Source organism: Armigeres subalbatus, chromosome 2 (assembly GCF_024139115.2).
Source record: "Armigeres subalbatus isolate Guangzhou_Male chromosome 2, GZ_Asu_2, whole genome shotgun sequence".
NCBI lineage: Eukaryota > Metazoa > Arthropoda > Insecta > Diptera > Culicidae > Armigeres > Armigeres subalbatus.
In genome coordinates this window covers 371427618-371448885 of record NC_085140.1, presented here as the reverse complement: position 1 = coordinate 371448885, position 21268 = coordinate 371427618, and the positions used below count along the sequence as shown (strand labels likewise).

Here is a 21268-nt window from a genome sequence, read left to right as displayed (position 1 = left end):
TGAACACGAACTATACGTTTTGTTTTACTCACTTGCCCCACTATACCTAATATACGACATGATTTATTTTAGAGATATGATACTAGGAAATTATTTTCTGTTGGACATTTTTTACCATATAATTTTAAAGATAAGGATATTCTCCGACGATTCAGCAATAGAGTCGTGACGGCGAGACGACTGTGTTTAAGAATTTTCAAGGGATACATAAAATGCGGTCACAACTGTAAATCATGCATTAGGGTCTCGCCGATATTTCTCACCAACACGAACGCAGGTTCGTGGTTGCAAACAATCCCATTTGATTTTGCCGTGACAGCTGCTCGTGGTTGCAAACAAACCGAGTAAAAGTGTGAGTGAAACGTGCGTGTACGTACACGATCGCTGAAAGCCTAATGAGGATAAACGAAGCGATGAACGAATTCATTTCGTCAGCTGATTTTGACAACTGCATTTGTTTATCTTCTTACTTGAGTTTTGCCGCTTGTGTGTGGTGTAGATTTATTTGAATTTCGTCAATAAAAGTTTAATTTCAATCAATTTAAATAAAATACAATGCGATTATACTTATAGTTATTACGTGAATTAATTATGTGGACTAAACTAACTTTATTCTCACGTTCCCTGCCGATATCTCATAGGATTCACCTATTCAGCAGGTAAGTTTAGAATGCAAAAAATGACATGCTAACAATTCTCTTAATATCCCCAGAAAATCCCGCCAATCGATAGCACGTAGTTTGAGCACCACCAAGCCCCTCAGCAAGGACGGCGACATTCCGTGTGATCGGATCCCGGTCAGCCGGATTCGTAATTTCAGCATAATTGCTCATGTCGACCATGGCAAGAGCACCCTGGCCGATCGCCTGTTGGAACTGACCGGGACGATTGCGAAGAAAGCCGGCAACAAACAGGTACTGGACAGTCTTCAAGTGGAGAAGGAACGCGGCATCACGGTGAAGGCTCAGACGGCCTCGTTGGTGTACCGATATGAGGGGGAAACGTATCTGTTGAACCTAATCGACACCCCGGGGCATGTGGACTTTTCCAATGAGGTGTCCCGTTCGTTGGCCGCCTGCGATGGGGTGATTCTGCTGGTGGATGCCAATGAGGGAGTGCAGGCGCAAACAGTGGCCAATTTCCATCTGGCCAAATCGAAGCAGTTGGTCATTGTGCCGGTGTTAAATAAAATCGATTTGAAGAATGCCCGCCCGGATGCGGTGACACAGGAACTGTTTACGTTGTTTGAAATTGATCCGGACGAGGTGCTGCGAATTTCTGCCAAAGCTGGGACCGGGTGTGAGGAGGTATTGAAGGAGATTGTTAAAAGACTACCAGCGCCGGATGCCCGGAGAGAGCAAAATTTTCGTGCGATGATATTTGATAGTTGGTTTGATCGGTATCGCGGTGCGTTGAATTTGATTTTCGTGAAAGACGGCGATGTTCGGACTGGGCAGGAGATAGTTTCGTGTCACACGGGAAAGACTTATGAGGTCAAGAGTTTGGCAATGTTGCAACCGGATGAAAGGAAAGTTGATAGGCTTGTTGCAGGGCAGGTGGGATTACTGGGGTGCAATATGAGGACTAGTAAGGAATCTAACATTGGTGATACTTTGTATGCTAAGAAAGACAAAACATGTGTTCCATTGCCGGGTTTCAAGCCTCAGCAACCGATGGTTTTTGCAGGAGTTTACCCGGCAGACCAATCTCAACATCCGTACTTGAAAAGTGCGATTGAAAAGTTGGTGTTAAATGATTCTGCCGTGACCGTAACACCGGATTCGAGTCCTGCTTTGGGGCAAGGATGGCGATTAGGATTCTTGGGACTTTTGCATTTAGACGTATTTAGTCAAAGACTTCAGCAGGAGTACGATGCAGATCCCATTCTCACTGCCCCTTCAGTAACCTATAGAATAAAACTGAAAGGAGCCAAGATTATTGCGGCACATGGAGGTAGTGAGGAGATTTACATAAGCAATCCAGCTCTGTTTCCTGATAAGACCATGGTCGAAGAATACTATGAACCGTATGTGTTAGGAACGATCATCGCTCCAACAGAATGCACTGGACCTGTTATCGGGCTGTGTGTCGAGCGACGAGCCATCCAAAAGACCTCAATCAACATCGATAACGATCGGATAATGACCACGTACCTGATGCCGCTGAACGAGATCGTACTGGACTTTTACGATCAATTGAAATCCATCAGTTCCGGATATGCCAGTTTTGACTACGAGGATCATGGTTACGTGGCGAGTGCTCTGGTTCGGATGGACATTCTTCTGAATGGGCAGCTGGTTGATGAACTGTGTACAGTAGTGCACATTAGCAAGGCGCAAACCCACGCCAGGGAGCTGGTGCTAAAACTGAAGGACTTAATTCCCAGACAGATGGTGCAGATCGCCATTCAAGCGGTAGTAGGTGGAAAGATTGTAGCCCGAGAAACTTTGAAGGCATATCGGAAGGATGTGACTGCTAAACTGGTAAGTGCGACTTTTAGACTTAAAGATAATGAAAGATGTAGCATGAATTTCTTTTCAGTATGGCGGTGACGTGACTCGAAGGATGAAATTGCTCAAACAGCAAGCTGAAGGGAAAAAGAAAATGCGTTCAGTCGCGAACATCAATGTACCCAAGGACACGTTTATTAACGTGCTGAAGCGATAATCCTTGGAATCTTTCCGGCAGGTAAGTCTAGAAAATTTTCAAATGTAAATATATGAAACATTTTAGTACAAAAAAAGGTTTGAGTGGGTAATTTTTTTGTGAAAATCCATGGATCTTTGGAAAGAGGAGGATTGTTTTAGTTTGGGAGAGCTTAAGATTTATAGATGTTCTGTTATATCAACTCCGGTGTTGTTAGATCTCCTGCATCAGCTAGTGTGGACGGAATCAACTCACAAGAAGCTCTAACATACTGGTTGAAGATAGGCGAAAGAATATCGATGAGGTTACGGTGGATGAGGCAGGATTGCTCCAAGCTGTAGAGCAGGCAGCCATCAATAATAGCCTGTTGGTCCTGTGGGCTTGGATAGAGTTTGGGTTACATTTACCCTGGATATTCAGCTGACTTGTAGCTCGCGGGAGTAGGACAAAAAGATTAGACCCCGGTCAATGAATACACAAAACATATTTACGATTTTACGATTGGGGATGGGGAACCTCGGTACGGACAATAGATATCTCCCTCGAAAAGGTGCCCATGAACACCATATTTGTTAAAGGTCATAGAAAACCGTACCAAAGTGGCCCAAATGGAGGACTGCGTATCTTCGACGACGACCAGTGAGATGTCGTCGGTATAAATGAAAATATATATGTTGGGCGGCAGGAAACGGAAAACCCTTTCGAGGGCGACGAGTAATGGAATGACAGCCAGGGCCGATACTTGGGGCACACCTATTTCTTCCTGGTAGGGCCACGATGGGTGGTTTCCACTTGAAAAGAACATCTCATGAGGAAGTTTCGGACAAAGGCCAATCTGTTGCCCGGAAACTCCCATTCGGAAAACTGAGTTCAAGTCCCATCGAAAGTGGTTACCCCCAATACATTTTTCAAATCATAATCTTCTACATAATGTACATATCCACATCTGAGTTCTTAGAACATTGTAATCTTTTCTGAAATTTCAAATAAAGTAAGTGATGATAATCAGCAACCGAAATGCACTACAACATATTACGATTACGGCCGGAAAAGTCACCTCACCTCGGAAGGTAAAGTACCTTGGGATAATGATCGACGACCGGCTCAATTTCAATAGCAATGAAGGCAACTAAAGCGCTAGGTTTCGCAGTTCCCATGAACGCACAGGTAGGAAGGGAGGAAATGTATAGACCGGTCATCGGACCGGATAGTCTGCACACCGTATCGAATGACAACGGCCAACGATGCATAAACTTTGCAGCCTCCCGCGGAATGGTAGTCCGAAGCACCTTTTTTCTTTCCCCGCAAAAATATCCACAAGGCAACATGGAGATCACCTAACCAAAAAACGGAAAACCAAATCGACCACGTTCTAATCGACGGTAAATTCTTCTCCGACATCACGAACGTCCGCACTTACCGCAGTGCGAATATTGAATCTGACCACTACCTCGTTGCAGTATGCCTGCGCTCAAAACTCTCGACGGTGTACAACACGCGTCGAAGTCGGACGCCGTGGCTTAACATTGGGCGGCTACAAGACGGTAGACTAGCCCAAGAATACGTGCAGCAGCTGGAAGTGGCACTTACAACGGAAGAGCAGCTAGGCGCAGCGTCTCTTGAAGATGGCTGGAGAGATATTCGGTCCGCCATTGGTAGCACCGCAACCGCTGCACTTCGCACGGTGCCCCCGGATCAGAGAAACGACTGGTATGACGGCGAATGTGAGCAGTTAGTAGAAGAAGAATGCAGCATGGGCGAGATTGCTACAATACCGCACGAGGGCGAATGAGGCACGATATAAACAAGCGCGGAACAGACAAAACTCGATTTTCCGGAGGAAAAAGCGCCAGCAGGAAGATCGAGACCGTGAAGAGAGGGAGCAACTGTACCGTGCTAATAACACACGAAAGTTCTATGAGAAGTTGAACCGTTCACGTAAGGGCCACGTGCCACAGCCTGATATGTGTAAGGACATAAACGGGAACCTTCTTACGAACAAGCGTGAGGTGATCCAAAGGTGGCGGCAGCACTACGAAGAACACCTGAATGGCGATGTGGCAGACGATCACATTGCTGCACGCCGCCTACAAGGTACTCTCCCAAATTCTATGCCGTCGACTAGCACCAACTGCAAGAGAGTTCGTGCGGCTGTACCAGGCGGGTTTTATGGGCGAATGCTCCACCACGGACCAAATGTTCGCCATTCGCCAAGTACTGCACAAACGCTGCGAATACAACATGCCCACCCATCATCTATTCATCGACTTCAAAGACGCATATGATACAATCGATCGGGACCAGCTATGGCAGCTAATGCACGAACACCGTTTTCCGGAAAAACTGACACGGTTGATCAAAGCGACGATGGATCGGGTGATGTGCGTAGTTCGAGTTTCAGGGGCATTCTCGAGTCCCTTCGAAACCCGCAGAGGGTTACGGCAAGGTGATGGTCTTTCGTGTCTGCTATTCAACATGGCTTTGGAAGGGGTAATACGAAGAGCAGAGATTAACACGAGTGGCACAATTTTCAATAAGTCCGTCCAGCTATTTGGCTTCTCCGACGACATAGATATTATGGCACGTAACTTTGAGAAGATGGAGGAAGCCTACATCAGACTGAAGAGGGAAGCTAAGCGGATCGGACTAGTCATCAACACGTCGAAGACAAAGTACATGATAGGAAGGAGTCTGCCACGAAAGGCTGAATCACATAAGGCTGAAAACTCATAAGGCTGAACACGAAAGGCTGAAAAAGTAAAAATCTCACATAAGGCTGAAATAACAAAAGGCTGAAACTCGAAAAGCTGAAAAATCGTGAGAAACCAATTTTTGTGGAAGGATTCACATTTGACGTTAAAAGGGGCACAAACTAAAATGATCCGCAACCTTCTTGCAACTTCTTGTTGTCTTTCAATTTTTATACGGAATTCTTATTTTTTAGTTGTTTAGTTGTTTTAGTTATGTTGAGGTAACATAATAAGAACAAGACTTTAGTGTTCTTAGTTCTTGTATTTGGTTTTTGATTCTTGCTGAAATTACTTTCTTATTTTTATTTTTATTCTTTTCTCTTCTCCTTTCTTCCTTTTGCTTTTTTATTCTCCTTTCTTTCTTTTCTTACTTTTTATTTAATTTTTTCATTTGTTTTCGTCTTTTTTTTAACCCTTCTAAGTTTCTTCTTCCTGTTTCTTTCTTCCTTCTTCGTTCTAGCTTATTTCTGCTTGATTCTTCCTCCATTGTTCTTCCGTTTCGATTCCTCCTTCCTTGTTCCTATTTCCTTCTTCTGCCTTCCTTGCTCTTCCTTCTTGCTTCTTCCTTTTTTCTAAGTTTTTCCTTCATTTTTTTGTTCTTCTTCTTCCTTCTTCAATCATTCTTTTTGCTTTCTTATTTCTTCCTTCTTCCTTTTCCTTGTTTTTTTCTTTGTCTTCCTTCTTCATTACCATTTTTTTCCTCCCTTTCTGTCTTCTTTTCTCTACTTTCTTCTTTTTCCAAATTTCTTCTTCCTTTTTCTTTATTTATTTTTCTCTATTCATTCTTCATTCTACCTTCTTTCTTCTTCTTTCATCTTCCTTCTGTCGTCATTTCGTCCATTCTTTTTTTTTTCTTTTTTTCTTTCCTTTTTCCTTTCCTTTTTTACCTTCTCCCTTTTCTTTTTTCTTGTTCCTTCTTCTTTCTTCCTTCTTCATCTTTATCCTTCCTTCTTCCATCTTTATCCTTCCTTCTTCCTTATTTCTTCTTGCTTCATCATTATTCCTTCTTCCATCTTTATTTGACTTTTTCCTTCTTCTTCCTTCTATGTTTTTTCTTTAACATTTCTTTCTCTTTCCTTCTTCTCTCTCCCTCCTTTCATTATCTTCCTTCCTCCTTTTTCATTCGTCCTTGTTTCTTCTTGCTTCATCATTATTCCTTCTTCCATCTTTATCTTACTTTTTCCTCCTTCTTTCTTCTATGTTCTTTCTTCAATCTTCATTTTTTTCCCTCTCCATTCTTCCGTTTTCTTTCTTTCTTCTTCCTTCTTCTTTCCTCCTTCCTTTTTCTCTGTGCAATTTTCATTCTTTATATTTTATTCTTTATTCTTTATTTTTTATTCTTTATTCGTTATTCCATATTCTTTATTCTTTATTTTGTATTTTTTATTATTTATTCTTTATTCTTTATTCATCATTCTCTATTCTTTATTCATTATTCACTATCCAACCACTCAACATAGTTGGTACAACATATCGTATGGTTGGAATTCATTTCATCCCATCAATTTCAGCCTTTCGATACATTTCAGCCTTCTGATACTTTCAGCCTTTTGAGACTTTCAGCCTTTCGGGATTTCAGCCTTTTGAGTTCAGCCTTATGAGTATTCAGCCTTATGTGTTTCAGCCTTTCGTAGGACAACCCGATAGGAAGTGGTTCAAGAGACGACAATGTGAGCCACGCACCGCGAGTTTGCATCGGTGGTGACGAAATCGAGGTGGTAGAAGAATTTGTGTACTTGGGCTCACTGGTGACTGCAGAAAATGACACCAGCAGAGAAATTCGGAGACGCATCATGGCAGGAAATCGTACGTACTTTGGACTCCGCAAGACGCTCCGATCGAATAGAGTTCGCCGCCGTACCACACTGACTATCTAGAAAACGCTCATTAGACCGGTAGTCCTCTATGGACATGAGACCTGGACGATGCTCGTGGAGGACCAACGCGCACTTGGAGTTATCGAAAGGGAAGTTCTGCGAACCATCAATGGTGGGGTGTAAATGGCGAACGGTACGTGGAGGATGCGATTAAACCACAAGTTGCATCAGCTGTGGTGAGAACCATCCATCGTTCAAACCGCGAAAATCGGACGACTGCGATGGGCCGGGCACGTAGCCAGAATGTCGGACAGTAACCCGGTGAAAATGGTTCTCGACAACGATCCGACGGGCACAAGAAGGCGAGCTGCGCAGCGGGCAAGGTGGATCGATCAGGTGGAAGATGACTTGCGGACCCTCCGTAGACTGCGTGGTTGGCGACGTGTAGCCATGAACCGAGTCGAATGGAGAAGACTCTTATATACCGCACAGGCCACTTCGGCCTTAGTCTGAATAAACAATAATAATAAAGGCAACTAAAGCAATCATAATTCACAGCGTTGACCAGAATCATGTCAAACAGTTCTGCGATTAGTAGCAGTAAGAGAAGACTCCGTGATCGTGAGATTTGTTTGATAGAATTCCCAAAGAACAGGAAATGAAAATTCCGATAAATTAATAAATTGATAATTTCTAATGCATTTCTGGTCAAAAATAATAAAAAATATTCGACGGAATTCCATGACGGGTATCATGTGGCATTGCCGTTGAACAACTCTTGGAAATTGTCTTAAAAGTTTAGTAGTGTTCTCCTTGAAAATGTTGAAGAACTTTTCATGGAAATGAAAAAGATTTTTTTTGTTACGATTCGAAAGAATTTGCCGTTTGTTACGTATTACATTCCAAAATTCTTTGTGGAAATTATGAATAAGGTCGTAACAATTTTTTATATAGAAATAGGATCTAAAGATGCGCTTTGCGTTCATTGATTTATTGATGTGAACTTTTACCACTGCTAAATTTTAATTCATCTATCTCTCGCGTAAAAAAAAATATTACGTGGCTCGTAAGCCACACTCCCCCTCCCCCGCCATGTGGCTTATCGTGGTCATTTTTCAATCTCATTCCTCCTGTATAACCATGTGGTTTCTGGACGGCCCCTAATTACCGTTTATTGTTATGGCTGCACAATGTTCCAGCTTCTTTTAAACTCGACCGAAGTTTGTAGCCTAATGGAACAGCAAATAACTTGGTTTCATATTTTGCAACGATAGATTCGATACTTTTCATATAATTTCAATGCTTGTAAAAGAGTTGTTAAATTCCAAATGTAAATAAGGAAATATTTATACGAAACACCCTCTTTAAATTTTCTGAAGAAGACCACTGATCCGTTAAATCTACTTTAATCACGTGTTGATCGTCACGTAGCCTGAGTTATTGAATGCAACCATTACCGGCTCGGTACCGTTAGTGCCGTCGGATTTATTCAGCCGCTTCAGATTGGTGTATTCGTGCTCCGGGTGGATTTGTTTGGATGTGCGAACCATCGGCACCGGAATGGTTGGCTCCGTTTCCGAATTGAATCCGTGGTTGCCTTCTGAACGGGCGTTGTTTAACATCGGTATGTATTCGGGTATGGCTTTCTTTTTGTGGCGTTTGCTACCCTGCTGCGCGTTCGAGCCTAGGTGATTCTTCAACGTGGGGGACGGTTGACTGTTATTGAACAAGGTAAAATCAGTATGGCGGTCGTGTGAGTTGGACTTGGTCATCAGGAGGTAGTCCGATTTATCTGAAACTGCGAAATTAAGAAATGTTCAATTTTAGTGACTTCGGTTAAGGAGTTCAATTGATACTACTTGGCGGTAAAGGTACGATGATTCCATTGTCATAGTTAAGTGGCGCTTTGGGTTCCTGTTCTCCTGGTGGTGTTAGACTTCCAAGGTAGTCTGGTTCTCCTCTCTGCCCTTTCTCGGCGTTCACAGCCAGGTATGGCTCGTTAAGATCGACATAGTGCTTTAATACAGAATTATAAGTTGAAACTATCAAACAAATTCAAATGAATGGTTGGTATCTTACATTGCGCGTTTCTTCCGGTAGCATAGTGTCGAATTGGCTCTTCAGATCACTAAACGTGGGTCGCGAATCAGGTTTCACATTCCAGCAATTCAGCATGATGTCGTAAATGTCTTGATTGGCGTACTGTGGCTTTAGACATTGGGTTAGCACATACACACGATTTCACCACGTTCCAGAAAGATGATTAGAGGTGACAGAGAACAGAGATCCGTATAGGATATGGATAGGTGAAGATGATAGAATAATTCGGTTTCAGTTATGCATTAGGGCATCCAATGGAGGTAGCAAACAAACACCATGAAAAAAATAAAATGCAAGAGATTAGAGCTTGGCATTACGAATTTGACTACGCAGCAATCCTAAATGTACTTGGTTTTATGGTTAGTTCTTAAACATCATCACAGAAGAAGAGAATGGGGAACGGATCAGTCTTACCTGTTGTACGTATAACCTGCGGCTGACCACCTTAGCTTATTTGTGTCAATACTCGAGTCAATTTCACCTGTTTCGGAGTTGACCTGATCGATGAAGTAAGGTCGGTGCTTCAGCAGGAAGTTTTGAACATTGCCAAAACGGCAGTATTCCACGATCACCATGAGTTCTCCTGAAATCGAAAAATGTTACTTCTGATAACTTTGTCCATTCAACCAATCTTACTTTTGGCGATGTTTTTCGTAACCGCTCCCAGTAGATTCACTACGTTCAAATGCTGCCCCAGATGTACCATGATTTTTAGTTCGGAAATTAACGCGCGCATTATTTCATTGTCGGTCTGCTTCTTCATCATCTTGACGGCCACTACAGTTTCATCTTAATTTGCCATGATGCCGGTAGCGATGGCCTTCAATACCACACCAAACGCACCTGCACCTAGCTTTTTACCCAATTTTAGTTTCTCCTTCGGAAACTCGTACTCAGTTTTGTAGGGAAGTAAATTCGCTTGCTCATCCAACGGAATCTCAGGATTCATATGTTCCAGGTCACCTTCGTCGAAGTGCGCCAAGCCAGCCTTTTTCATCTCCTTCACTTCTTTCTTTTTCTTATAGTAGATCATGGATATGAGCACAACTGCAATAACCAAGATGGCTATTAACGAAATCACCAAATAGATCCAGATCATTCGAATAGTAGAGGTTTTCACCCGCAAGCTCCAAAGCTTCTCCGCATGTCCAACCTTGTTCCTAGCGTAGCACTTGTAGTCACCGGAGTGCTTCACCTTCAGGAACGGCATATGGATACTTCCATTAGGCAGAAAAATTATCGTATCGTTGTCAAAGATTACAAACGCGTCATCCTTGGTCCACTCAATCACAGGTTCCGGCATTCCTCCCACATTGCAAGAGAACGTATGTCGATCTCCAATTTCCATTTCCAGTTCTTCGTGCACATTTTCGTCCACAATTACTGGATCTATTGGTTCGAATACATCCAACCTCAGCTCATCTTCGTCCGTCTCGTTCGCGTGCATCATAGGCGCTTGGCATCGAATCACGCCCTCATGTTTCCGACCGACACTATGGATAATCAACTTCGTCCGATAGGCAAACGCTCTGTAATCCTTTTCTATAGTGATTCCATCAAGTCCACTCATCAGCACATCATCGCGGAAAAATTTGATGGCGTGCGTATGGTTGTACACCACTGCGGCGCATTCGATGGTCACTTCATCGCCGATTGTAACATCTTCATCAGGGGACAGCTTCTCCACCACAACCGGCTTGCTCAAATCACTGATCAGTAGATCGGCCTTCACAAAGTCTTCTCCGTAGCCATTCACGGCCAAACATCCGATGTAACCGGCGGTTTCGGCTTGCATTTCGTACTGCTCTGTGGTGACGATGTCCTGTTGTCTACCGCTGTCGTCCAGACGTTTGCCCTGAAGCGATGTTGAGAAGATGGATTATGAAGCGGAAGCCAATAGTGAACGCAAAATTGTTCGCCAAATCAAACTTTTAATTTTTGCAAGCTTTTCTTAAAATTGGTGTATCCCCCTGTAACGCTGGGTAGACACCTTTGCGTGATGTGTTGCGGTTTAAGATCTACCACGGCCATTGTCGGCTATACAGGCAAATCCTGACCCAAAGAATACCTTTCCCAATATCCAGGGGTGAGGGTGTCGCTGAGTCGGGGCCTCTCATTAATTAAGTACTACATCAAAGCTTCCTTCCCCTCCCAAGTTACGGTAAAGATGGGCGTGGCCATGAGATCTTCATGCTTTTGTGATTTTTGTTCTAGATTGAAATCAAGGACCACACCCACCATGATTTCTGACAGTAATCTGAATGGAGATTTCAAAAGAAAAACATGAGAGTAATTCTCGTTGAGACCGGGCCACTGTTTGCACGAGGTTCTTAAAAATGCCTTAATGAACATCAATCATTCGAAAGCTTTCGGCGAGTATATTAAGGATCCGAGTTGAATTCTTCAGAAAGATGGACCCCTCGTTAGTTATACACGAAATTACTTTTATGGACCCCTCGATTTTGTCAATTCTTGACTCACCAAAACTGTCATAACTCCGACATTTCTCAACCGATCTTAGAGATCAGCATATCGTTGAAAAGAGGAAGAGTGTGTCCTCAATTTGCAGTAATAAAAATGGAGGTAGCTATATTGAATTTGGCCGCTATCTTGGATTTATTTTTAAAAACTATTTTTCCGCTAGGTTTGCAGCCTCCACCGCCAGATCCGAAACGCTGGAGAAGAAGATTGATCCATTGCGCAGAACCCGCGCAACGACCAGAAATCCATGCATGGTACCAGTGTTTCGTCCAAGGAGGGACGACCCTACATTGCGTTCAATTTTGATGAGGTGGACTCTCCGGGCAACTCTGAAATGAATGTCTTGTACAGTCAGTGATCGCAAAAGTAACCACCTGCCTCTCGAAGGCGATACATCAACCGTCCAGTTCAATCCGTAGTTTTCTTAATCGTCGCCTGGACAGTCCACCACATCAAAATCAACACAACGTAGTGTCGTCCCACCCTGAACGAAACACAGACTTATGTAGAGTTTCATTTGGAACAAACAATCAGTTGTTAAAGGAGTTTTATAATAGGTTTTTTTTGGGACCCTCCTTAGCCGTGCGGTAAGACGCGCGGCTACAAAGCAAGACCATGCTGAGGGTGGCTGGGTTCGATTCCCGGTGCCAGTCTAGGCAATTTTCGGATTGGAAATTGTCTCGACTTCCCTGGGCATAAAAGTATCATCGTGCTAGCCTCATGATATACGAATGCAAAAATGGTAACCTGGCTTAGAAACCTCGGAGTTAATAACTGTGGAAGAGCTTAATGAACACTAAGCTGCGAGGTGGCTCTGTCCCAGTGTGGGGATGTAATGCCAATAAGAAGAAGATAATAGGTTTTAATCCAGTGAAATATGTACTTACATAATTCTTAGCATGTTCCTTGTTCAGCGACTGTGAACAGTTCTTCCAGGGAGTCCCCGTACATGGGATAAAGGCGAACCGAATTGTTGGTTGAGGATAGGCGACGGCAGTACATACAAATGTGATCCATTCTCCCGGTCGTGCGTAGATTGGACTAATAGACACGACAGGTTTTTCTGAAATGTTGAATAATGATCAATTTGCCTAGGGTCGTTTAACTACACTCGATCTAACGCACCTCTAACGTACACCTTTATGGAAAAACTTTTATAGGTGTGTTCGTTCTTTGCATGCAGCGTGTACGTTCCCGTATCGAAAATGGTCGATCTCTTGATCGTGAGCGTAATTTTCTGATTTGTTACCGCTATCGTGTATCGCTCGCCGACTTCCAACGGTTTCGGGTCATCGTTCCTGGTCCAGTAGAACTCCGGCAGAACGACGGCCTTGCACTTGATGACAATTCTTAAATCCCGCCGGCTGGTGATGTTGATGAAATCGAGCTTTTGTTCTTGAGACAGTTCCATGAAGCCGATGTCCGCCGATGATCTGGTTCGTGTGAGAGTTGTGGTCGGCTACGTTACACTTGTAGTAACCGGAATCGCTCTGCAGTGCGTTGATAATAGTCAACGTCGATCGGCCCGATACACGGTTCGGATGATCCGGAAGCGTAATAGCCGATATTCGGCTGATGCTTACTCTGGAGTTCTGCGGAATGGAATGATGTTAAACATTGACCAATGGATAATAATCAGAACTCACGTTAACTCCTACACTGTTTGGCAGTTTCCATTTCATATCGAACTTGACCGTGTCGGTAACGTTCAATAGGCAGTTTAACCCTTATGCGGCCAACAAAAAAAACACACGTGGATGGCCGACAGGGTACCCGTGTTCCACTAAATTGATATTCTCATAACTTCAACAATTTTCAACCGATTTGGATAATTTTGACAGTTTTGGAAACAGAAACTTATATACATTTTGCCAGTTGCCAAGGTTAACAGCTTATGCCCATGGTTATACAAGAAATCTTTGAAGTAAGGCTTAAGAGTCTACACGCGTAACCAAAGGCCATTCAATCAGTTTCAAATATGCTACAAGCTCTTTGTGCTTCTTAGAATTGAAGGTGTTCACAGTATATGCTTCGGGTAATGCAAAAATCCCTGAAATGAGGTCTTAGTCATCCGAGAAATCTTTGGAGTAAAGCCTAAGGGTCTACTCGAGTAACCAAAGGCCTATTATGCAAATTCAAATACGGTACATGCTCTTTGTGGTACTTAGCATAGAATGCGTTCACAGTATATGTTCCGAGTCATCCAAGAAATCTCTGGAGTAAGGCCTTAAGGTCTACACTCGTAACCATGGGTCTATGGACTTGTCTCAAAAGTGGTACATGCTTTTTGCGCATCTTGAAATCAAATGTGATCACTACATATGTTCTGCGCTATCAAAGAAATCTCTCGGATAAGTCCTCTGGCGCCTTCATTGCATATGTTCATGGTCATCCAAGAAAACCCTGGAAAAGGCCTTCAGGTCTACACGCGTAACCAGAGATCTTTTAGATTGTTTTAAAACTGGTACATGCCCTTTGTGGCACATAGAATAGATTGCGTATGTAAGATGTACACGCGTAACCAAAGATCTTTCAGATTTTTTCAAAAGTGTTACATGCCCTTTGTGGCACATAGAATAGATTGCGTCCATTGCATAGGTTCATGGTCATCCAAGAAAACCCTGGAATAGGCCTGCATAGGTACCCAGAGATCTTTTGACTTGGTTCAAAAATGGTACATGCCCTTTGTTGTACATAGAATAGAATACGTCCATTGCATATGTTTATGGTCTTCCAAGAAAATGCTAGAATAGGCCTAAGGATCTTCACACGTAACCAGATACCTTTCGGATTGTTTCAAAAGTGGCATACCGCTTTCATTGCATATGTTCATGGGTATCCAAGAGAACACTTGAACAATCCTCAAGAACTTCACGCGTAACCAGAGTTCTTTCGGCCAATTTGAATAGTTATACATGCCTTTTATGGTACCGTCAACTGGGGGGAAGATGATCATTTTTAAGACAAAACATGCAATAACAATGTGTGTTTACATTTTAAATCGAAACAAATATTTTCAAAACATGTACTGCTATACGTTGCAATAATCAACAACTTTAGTTTTCTGAAATGCATTCGCATTTATTAAAATAAATTAAATTATCACACATTTTTTGAGTAATCTGGTTTGGGGTGAAGTTGATCAAGACAGCTCTACTAAAATAATTATGGCCTAGTAGTCAAAATACACTAGGTTATATGTATGAATGTTGAATTTACTACGTAAAGAAGTCTACGAAGTCAATATTTGAAACGAAAATAGCGTCATTTATGACTATCTCTCTCTTTCTTCCACAAAATACATTTTCATGATTATAATCGAAATACTCGGATTTCTACCTAGCGGTAGCATTACTTGAACGGAGAATATTGTTGACTACCGTTTCATAAAAAAATGTGGCACTTTTGACTGACATATCAAATAATCATCTTCACCTCATTGATCATCTTCCCCTCAGTTGACGGTACGTAGAATAGAATGCACCCATTTCAAATGTTCATGGTCATCCAAGAAAACCCTGAAGTAAGGCATTAGGATCTACACCAGAGATATATCAGCCTGTTTTAAATTTGGTACATGCCTTTGGGGTCCATGAATAAAATGCGTTCATGGCATATGCTAATGGTCATCCTAGAAATTTATGGAGTAAGACTTCTAGGCTTACAGGAATATCTAGAGGGTCTTTAAGGTCACTCCTTACGGAATCCAAGTTTCAACAAGACAACAATAACTACTTGGAATGTTAATATATTAGGATGAGGTTTCACATCTTGTTTATTTTTTATTAACTGCCCAGAGCTAATGACAACAACTTGAACTACTTGAAATGCAAACATATACCAATAGCCTTCCGTTCGTGGGTTGATCTGCAGATCATTCCTATATGGAGTTCATAGACTACATACCTACACACCGTATCGAACGACAACGGCCAACGATGCATAAACTTCGCAGCCTCCCGCGGAATGGTAGTCCGAAGCACCTTCCTTCCCCGCAAAAATATCCACAAGGCCACATGGAGATCACCTAACCAAGAAACGGAAAACCAAATCGACCACGTTCTAATCGACGGTAAATTCTTCTCCGACATCACGAACGTCCGCACTTACCGCAGTGCGAATATTGAATCCGACCACTACCTCGTTGCAGTTTGCCTGCGCTCAAAACTCTCGACGGTGTACAACACGCGTCGAAGTCGGACGCCGCGGCTTAATATTGGGCGGCTACAAGACGGTAGACTAGCCCAAGAATACGCGCAGCAGCTGGAAGTGGCACTCCCAACGGAAGATCAGCTAGGCGCAGCGTCTCTTGAAGATGGCTGAGAGATATTCGATCCGCCATTGGTAGCACCGCAACCGCTGCACTTGGCACGGTGCCCCGGATCGGAGAAACGACTGGTATGACGGCGAATGTGAGCAGTTAGTAGAAGAGAAGAATGCAGCATGGGCGAGATTGCTGCAACACCGCACGAGGGCGAATGAGGCACGATATAAACAGGCGCGGAACAGACAAAACTCGATTTTCCGGAGGAAAAAGCGTCAGCAGGAAGATCGAGACCGTGAAGAGACGGAGCAACTGTACCGCACTAATAATACACGAAAGTTCTATGAGAAGTTGAACCGTTCACGTAAGGGCCACGTGCCACAGTCTGATATGTGCAAGGACATAAACGGGAACCTTCTTACGAACGAGCGTGAGGTGATCCAAAGGTGGCGGCAGCACTACGAAGAGCACCTAAATGGCGATGTGGCAGACGGAGATGGTGGTATGGTGATGGACCTAGGAGCACGCGCGCAGGACATAATTCTACTGGCCCTGGATCTCCAGGAAATCCAGGAAGAGATTGGCCGGCTGAAGAACAACAAAGCCCCTGGGGTTGACCAACTACCAGGAGAGCTATTCAAACACGGTGGTGGGGCACTGGCTAGAGCACTGCACTGGGTCATTACCAAGATTTGGGAGGAGGAAGTTTTGCCGCAGGAGTGGATGGAAGGTGTCGTGTGCCCCATCTACAAAAGGGCGATAAGCTGAATTGTAGCAACTACCGCGCAATCACATTGCTGAACGCCGCCTACAAGGTACTCTCCCAAATTTTATGCCGTCGACTAGCACCAACTGCAAGGGAGTTCGTGGGGCAGTACCAGGCGGGTTTTATGGGCGAACGCTCCACCACGGACCAGGTGTTCGCCATTCGCCAAGTACTGCAGAAGTGCCGCGAATACAACGTGCCCACACATCATCTATTCATCGACTTCAAAGCCGCATATGATACAATCGATCGGGACCAGCTATGGCAGCTAATGCACGAAAACGGATTTCCGGATAAACTGACACGGTTGATCAAAGCGACGATGGATCGGGTGATGTGCGTAGTTCGAGTTTCAGGGGCATTCTCGAGTCCCTTCGAAACCCGCAGAGGGTTACGGCAAGGTGATGGTTTTTCGTGTCTGCTATTCAACATCGCTTTGGAAGGGGTAATACGAAGAGCAGGGATTAACACGAGTGGTACAATTTTCAATAAGTCCGTCCAGCTATTTGGCTTTGCCGACGACATAGATATTATGGCACGTAACTTTGAGAAGATGGAGGAAGCCTACATCAGACTGAAGAGGGAAGCCAAGCGGATCGGACTAGTCATCAACACGTCGAAGACGAAGTACATGATAGGAAGAGGTTCAAGAGAAGACAATGTGAGCCACTCACCGCGAATTTGCATCGGTGGTGAAGAAATCGAGGTGGTAGAAGAATTTGTGTACTTGGGCTCACTGGTGACTGCCGAAAATGATACCAGCAGAGAAATTCGGAGGCGTATAGTGGCTGGAAATCGTGCATACTTTGGACTCCGCAAGACGCTTCGATCGAATAGAGTTCGCCGCCGTACCAAACTGACCATCTACAAAACGCTCATTAGACCGGTAGTCCTCTACGGACACGAGACCTGGACGATGCTCGTGGAGGACCAACGCGCACTCGGAGTTTTCGAAAGGAAAGTGCTGCGTACCATCTATGGTGGGGTGCAGATGGCGGACGGTACATGGAGGAGGCGAATGAACCACGAGTTGCATCAGCTGTTGGGAGAACCATCCATCGTTCACACCGCGAAAATCGGACGACTACGGTGGGCCGGGCACGTAGCCAGAATGTCGGACAATAACCCGGTGAAAATGGTTCTCGACAACGATCCGACGGGCACAAGAAGGCGAGGTGCGCAGCGGGCAAGGTGGATCGATCAGGTGGAAGATGACTTGCGGACCCTCCGTAGACTGCGTGGCTGGCGACGTGTTGCCATGGACCGAGCCGAATGGAGAAGACTCTTACATACCGCACAGGCCACTTCGGCCTTAGTCTGAATAAATAATAAATAATAGACTACATACCTAGTACCATGGCAAAAACAAAAACTACAGCAGACGTTCGATAACTGCAAGTCATTTAACAGCAATGATTTTTAACTGCAATTCGATAGTTGCAACAGTTTTACAGTTATCGGACCGCTAAACTTCAAACCGATGTCAGACTCAATGACAGCTACAATGCGCTGCACATTTAGATGCACTTTTATTGCATCTGACGTCGATTGACAACCGTTTGACGTCTAGAGTGCGTTGCAGTTATCGAACGGCATTCGATAAATGAAAAGTAAACATTTTGCAGTTATCGAACGGCTACTGTACTAGGAATGCGTACATTCACTCAGATGAGGTTGACCCGATTGTGTCACTCCCAGATTTTGTTTACCCCTGATTTTGCCTAACCCGATTTTATCACGTTTTCGACCCAATTCGCAGCAAACAATAAAGATTTTCATAAAATAACTTTCACTGCCTGTAGCTTATTATGAATCATTTATGAGTACCTGTTAATAAGTTTGTAAGTCTCTTCGACAAAAAAATACGGAATCCATTCAAGTATTTTTCCTTGCCTTCATTACAGAGCCCACGACAATGAAAATAACTACTTAAAATACACACATATACCAAGAAGGGGTCACACAACTTGTTTATTATTCAATAACTGTCTCCATTACGGAGGTTGATCCACAGACCTTGAATCTATGGAGTTCGTAGACTACCTGGAGCCCACGACAACAAGAACTACTTGGAATACAAACATATACCAAGAAGGGCTCACAACACTTGTTTATTCTTCAATAACTGCCTCCATTACGAAGATTGATCCACAAACCTTGACTCTATGGAGTTTGTAGACTACCTGGTACCAATGACAACAAGAACTTTTTAGAACACAAACAAATACCATGAAGGCGTCACACAAGTTGTTTATTCTTCAATAAGTGCCTCCGTTACCAAGGTCGAACCCCATACCTTGACTCTATGGAGTTCGTAGACTACCTGGGGTCCTCGACAACAACAAGAACTACTTGGAATACAAACATATACCAAGCAGGGGTCACGCTCCATTACGGAGGTTGATCCACCGACCTTGAATCTATGGAGTTCGTAGACTACCTGGAGCCAACGACAACAACAAGACTACTTGGAATACGAACATATATCAAGAAGAGGTCACAAAACTTGTTTATTCTTCAAACGCTGCCTCCATTACCGAGGTCGATCTCCAGACCTTGACTCTATGGAGTTCGTAGACTACCTGGAGTCCTCGACAACAACAAGAACTACTTGGAATGCACACATATATCAAGAAGGGGTCACGCAACTTGTTTATTCTTCGATAAACGCCTCCATTACGGAGATTGTTCCGAAGACCTTGACTGTATGGAGTTCGTAGACTACCTGGAACTCACGACAATAACAAAAACTACATGAAAAACAAACATATGCCAAGAAGGGGTCACAAAACATGTTTATTCTTCAATAACTGCCTCTATTACGGAGGTCTATCCACCGACCTTGAATCTATGAAGTTCGTAGACTACATAGAGCCCACGACAACAACCAGAACTACTTGGAATACAAACATATACCAAGAAGGGGTCATGCAACTTGTTTATTCTCCGATAACTGCCTCCATCACGGAGATTGATCCGAAGACCTTGACTGTATGGAGTTCGTAGACTACCTGGAACTCACGACAACAACAAGAACTACATGAAAAACAGATATATATATCAAGAAGGGGTCACACAACTTGTTTATTCTTCATTAACTGCCTCCATTACGGAGGTTGATCCACAGACCTTGAATTTATGGAGTTTGTAGACTACCTGGAACCAATGACAACAACAAGAATTACTTGGAATACAAACAAATACCAAGAAGGGGTCACACAACTTGTTTATTCTTCAATAACTGCCTCCGTTACTGAGGTTGATCCACAGATCTTGACTCTATGGAGTTCGTAGACTACCTGGAGCCCACGACAACAACAAGAACTACTTAGAATACAAACATATACCAAGAAGGGGTCACGCAACTTGTTTATTCTTCGTTAAATGCCTCCAACACGGAGATTGATCCGAAGACCTTGACTGTATGGAGTTAGTAGACTACCTGGAATCAATGACCTCATCAAGAACTACTTGGAATGCAAACATGTTTTAAGAAAAGGTCATTGGATGACCCGGAACATATACTGTGAAAGCATTATATGCTAAGCACCATAAAGAGCATGTAACGTTTTTGAATTTACACGATAGACCTTTGGTTACGTTAGCAGACCATAAGATCTGATTCCAGGGATTTTTTGGATGACTTAGCCCTTACTCCAGGGGTTTTTGGAGACCCAGAATATATACTGTGAACACCTTCAATTCTAAGAAGCGCAAAGAGCTTGTAGCATATTTGGAACTGGTTGAATGGTCTTTGGTTACGCGTGTAGACTCTTAAGCCTTACTTTAAAGATTTCTTGTATAACCAAGGACAAAAGCTGTAAACCTTGTCAATGGGCAAAAAGTATATGAGTTTCTGTTTCCAAAACTGTCAAAATTATCTAAATCGGTTGAAAATTGTTAAAGTTATGAAAATATCAATTTAGTGGAACACGGGTACCCTGTCGGCCATCCACGTGGTAAAAAAATCAGATGCCCCTCCCCACGTCCCTCCTCACTGTATCAACGTGATTTTCTCACAGATGCTACATTTTATGGAGTTCTTAGATGTCACCGAGTTTCAGCTTTCAGCTATAAAAATTCATTGAAATATCACCACTTGAATTTGAAAAAGGAACACGGGTACCCCGTCGGCCGCATAAGGGTTAACGAAATGGTATCGCCCTCCTTCAAATATTGCGTACCGTTGAACTCGATTCGAGGCTTCTGGATGTACTTCGAAATTGCTGTATAAAATGTAAAAACATAAACAGGACGACGATCAGAGTGTTTTTACGAATCATATATATATATATATATATATATATATATATATATATATATATATATATATATAGATATATATATAAATATAGTTTGTATATATATATATATATATGTATATTAGGGTGTTTCAAAAATCGATTTTGCTCCACAGTGCTCATCTGATTCTTTACCATGTTCT

General features: G+C 43.2%; 2 protein-coding genes across 2 annotated transcripts; one reads left to right on the top strand and one right to left on the bottom strand.

Annotated features, from left to right (window-relative positions):
- Nucleotides 1-440: 440 nt before the first annotated feature.
- LOC134217235 (translation factor GUF1 homolog, mitochondrial) lies at nucleotides 441-2704 on the top strand. The gene is made up of 3 exons (XM_062696007.1): nucleotides 441-659; nucleotides 713-2483; nucleotides 2542-2704. The coding sequence occupies exons 1-3, from the start codon at nucleotides 592-594 to the stop codon at nucleotides 2665-2667; spliced, it is 1965 nt and encodes a 654-aa protein (XP_062551991.1). The 5' UTR covers nucleotides 441-591; the 3' UTR covers nucleotides 2668-2704.
- Nucleotides 2705-8202: 5498 nt separating this feature from the next.
- LOC134210113 (vascular endothelial growth factor receptor 1-like) lies at nucleotides 8203-13476 on the bottom strand. Its single transcript, XM_062686133.1, is given in 10 exon segments — nucleotides 8203-9011; nucleotides 9073-9229; nucleotides 9293-9421; nucleotides 9645-9651; nucleotides 9728-9896; nucleotides 9950-11168; nucleotides 12682-12857; nucleotides 12920-13227; nucleotides 13229-13386; nucleotides 13441-13476. Coding segments are annotated over 10 exon segments (2748 nt in total). The 3' UTR covers nucleotides 8203-8622.
- Between the last annotated feature and the right edge of the window lie 7792 nt (nucleotides 13477-21268).

Bases quoted from the DNA above. Each gene is read 5' to 3' on its own strand.
- LOC134217235 (XM_062696007.1), top strand. From the start codon at position 592: ATGTGGACTAAACTAACTTTATTCTCACGTTCCCTGCCGATATCTCAT. The intron at 660-712 runs GTAAGTTTAGAA...TAATATCCCCAG, and splicing joins AGGATTCACCTATTCAGCAG to AAAATCCCGCCAATCGATAG. The intron at 2,484-2,541 runs GTAAGTGCGACT...ATTTCTTTTCAG, and splicing joins AGGATGTGACTGCTAAACTG to TATGGCGGTGACGTGACTCG.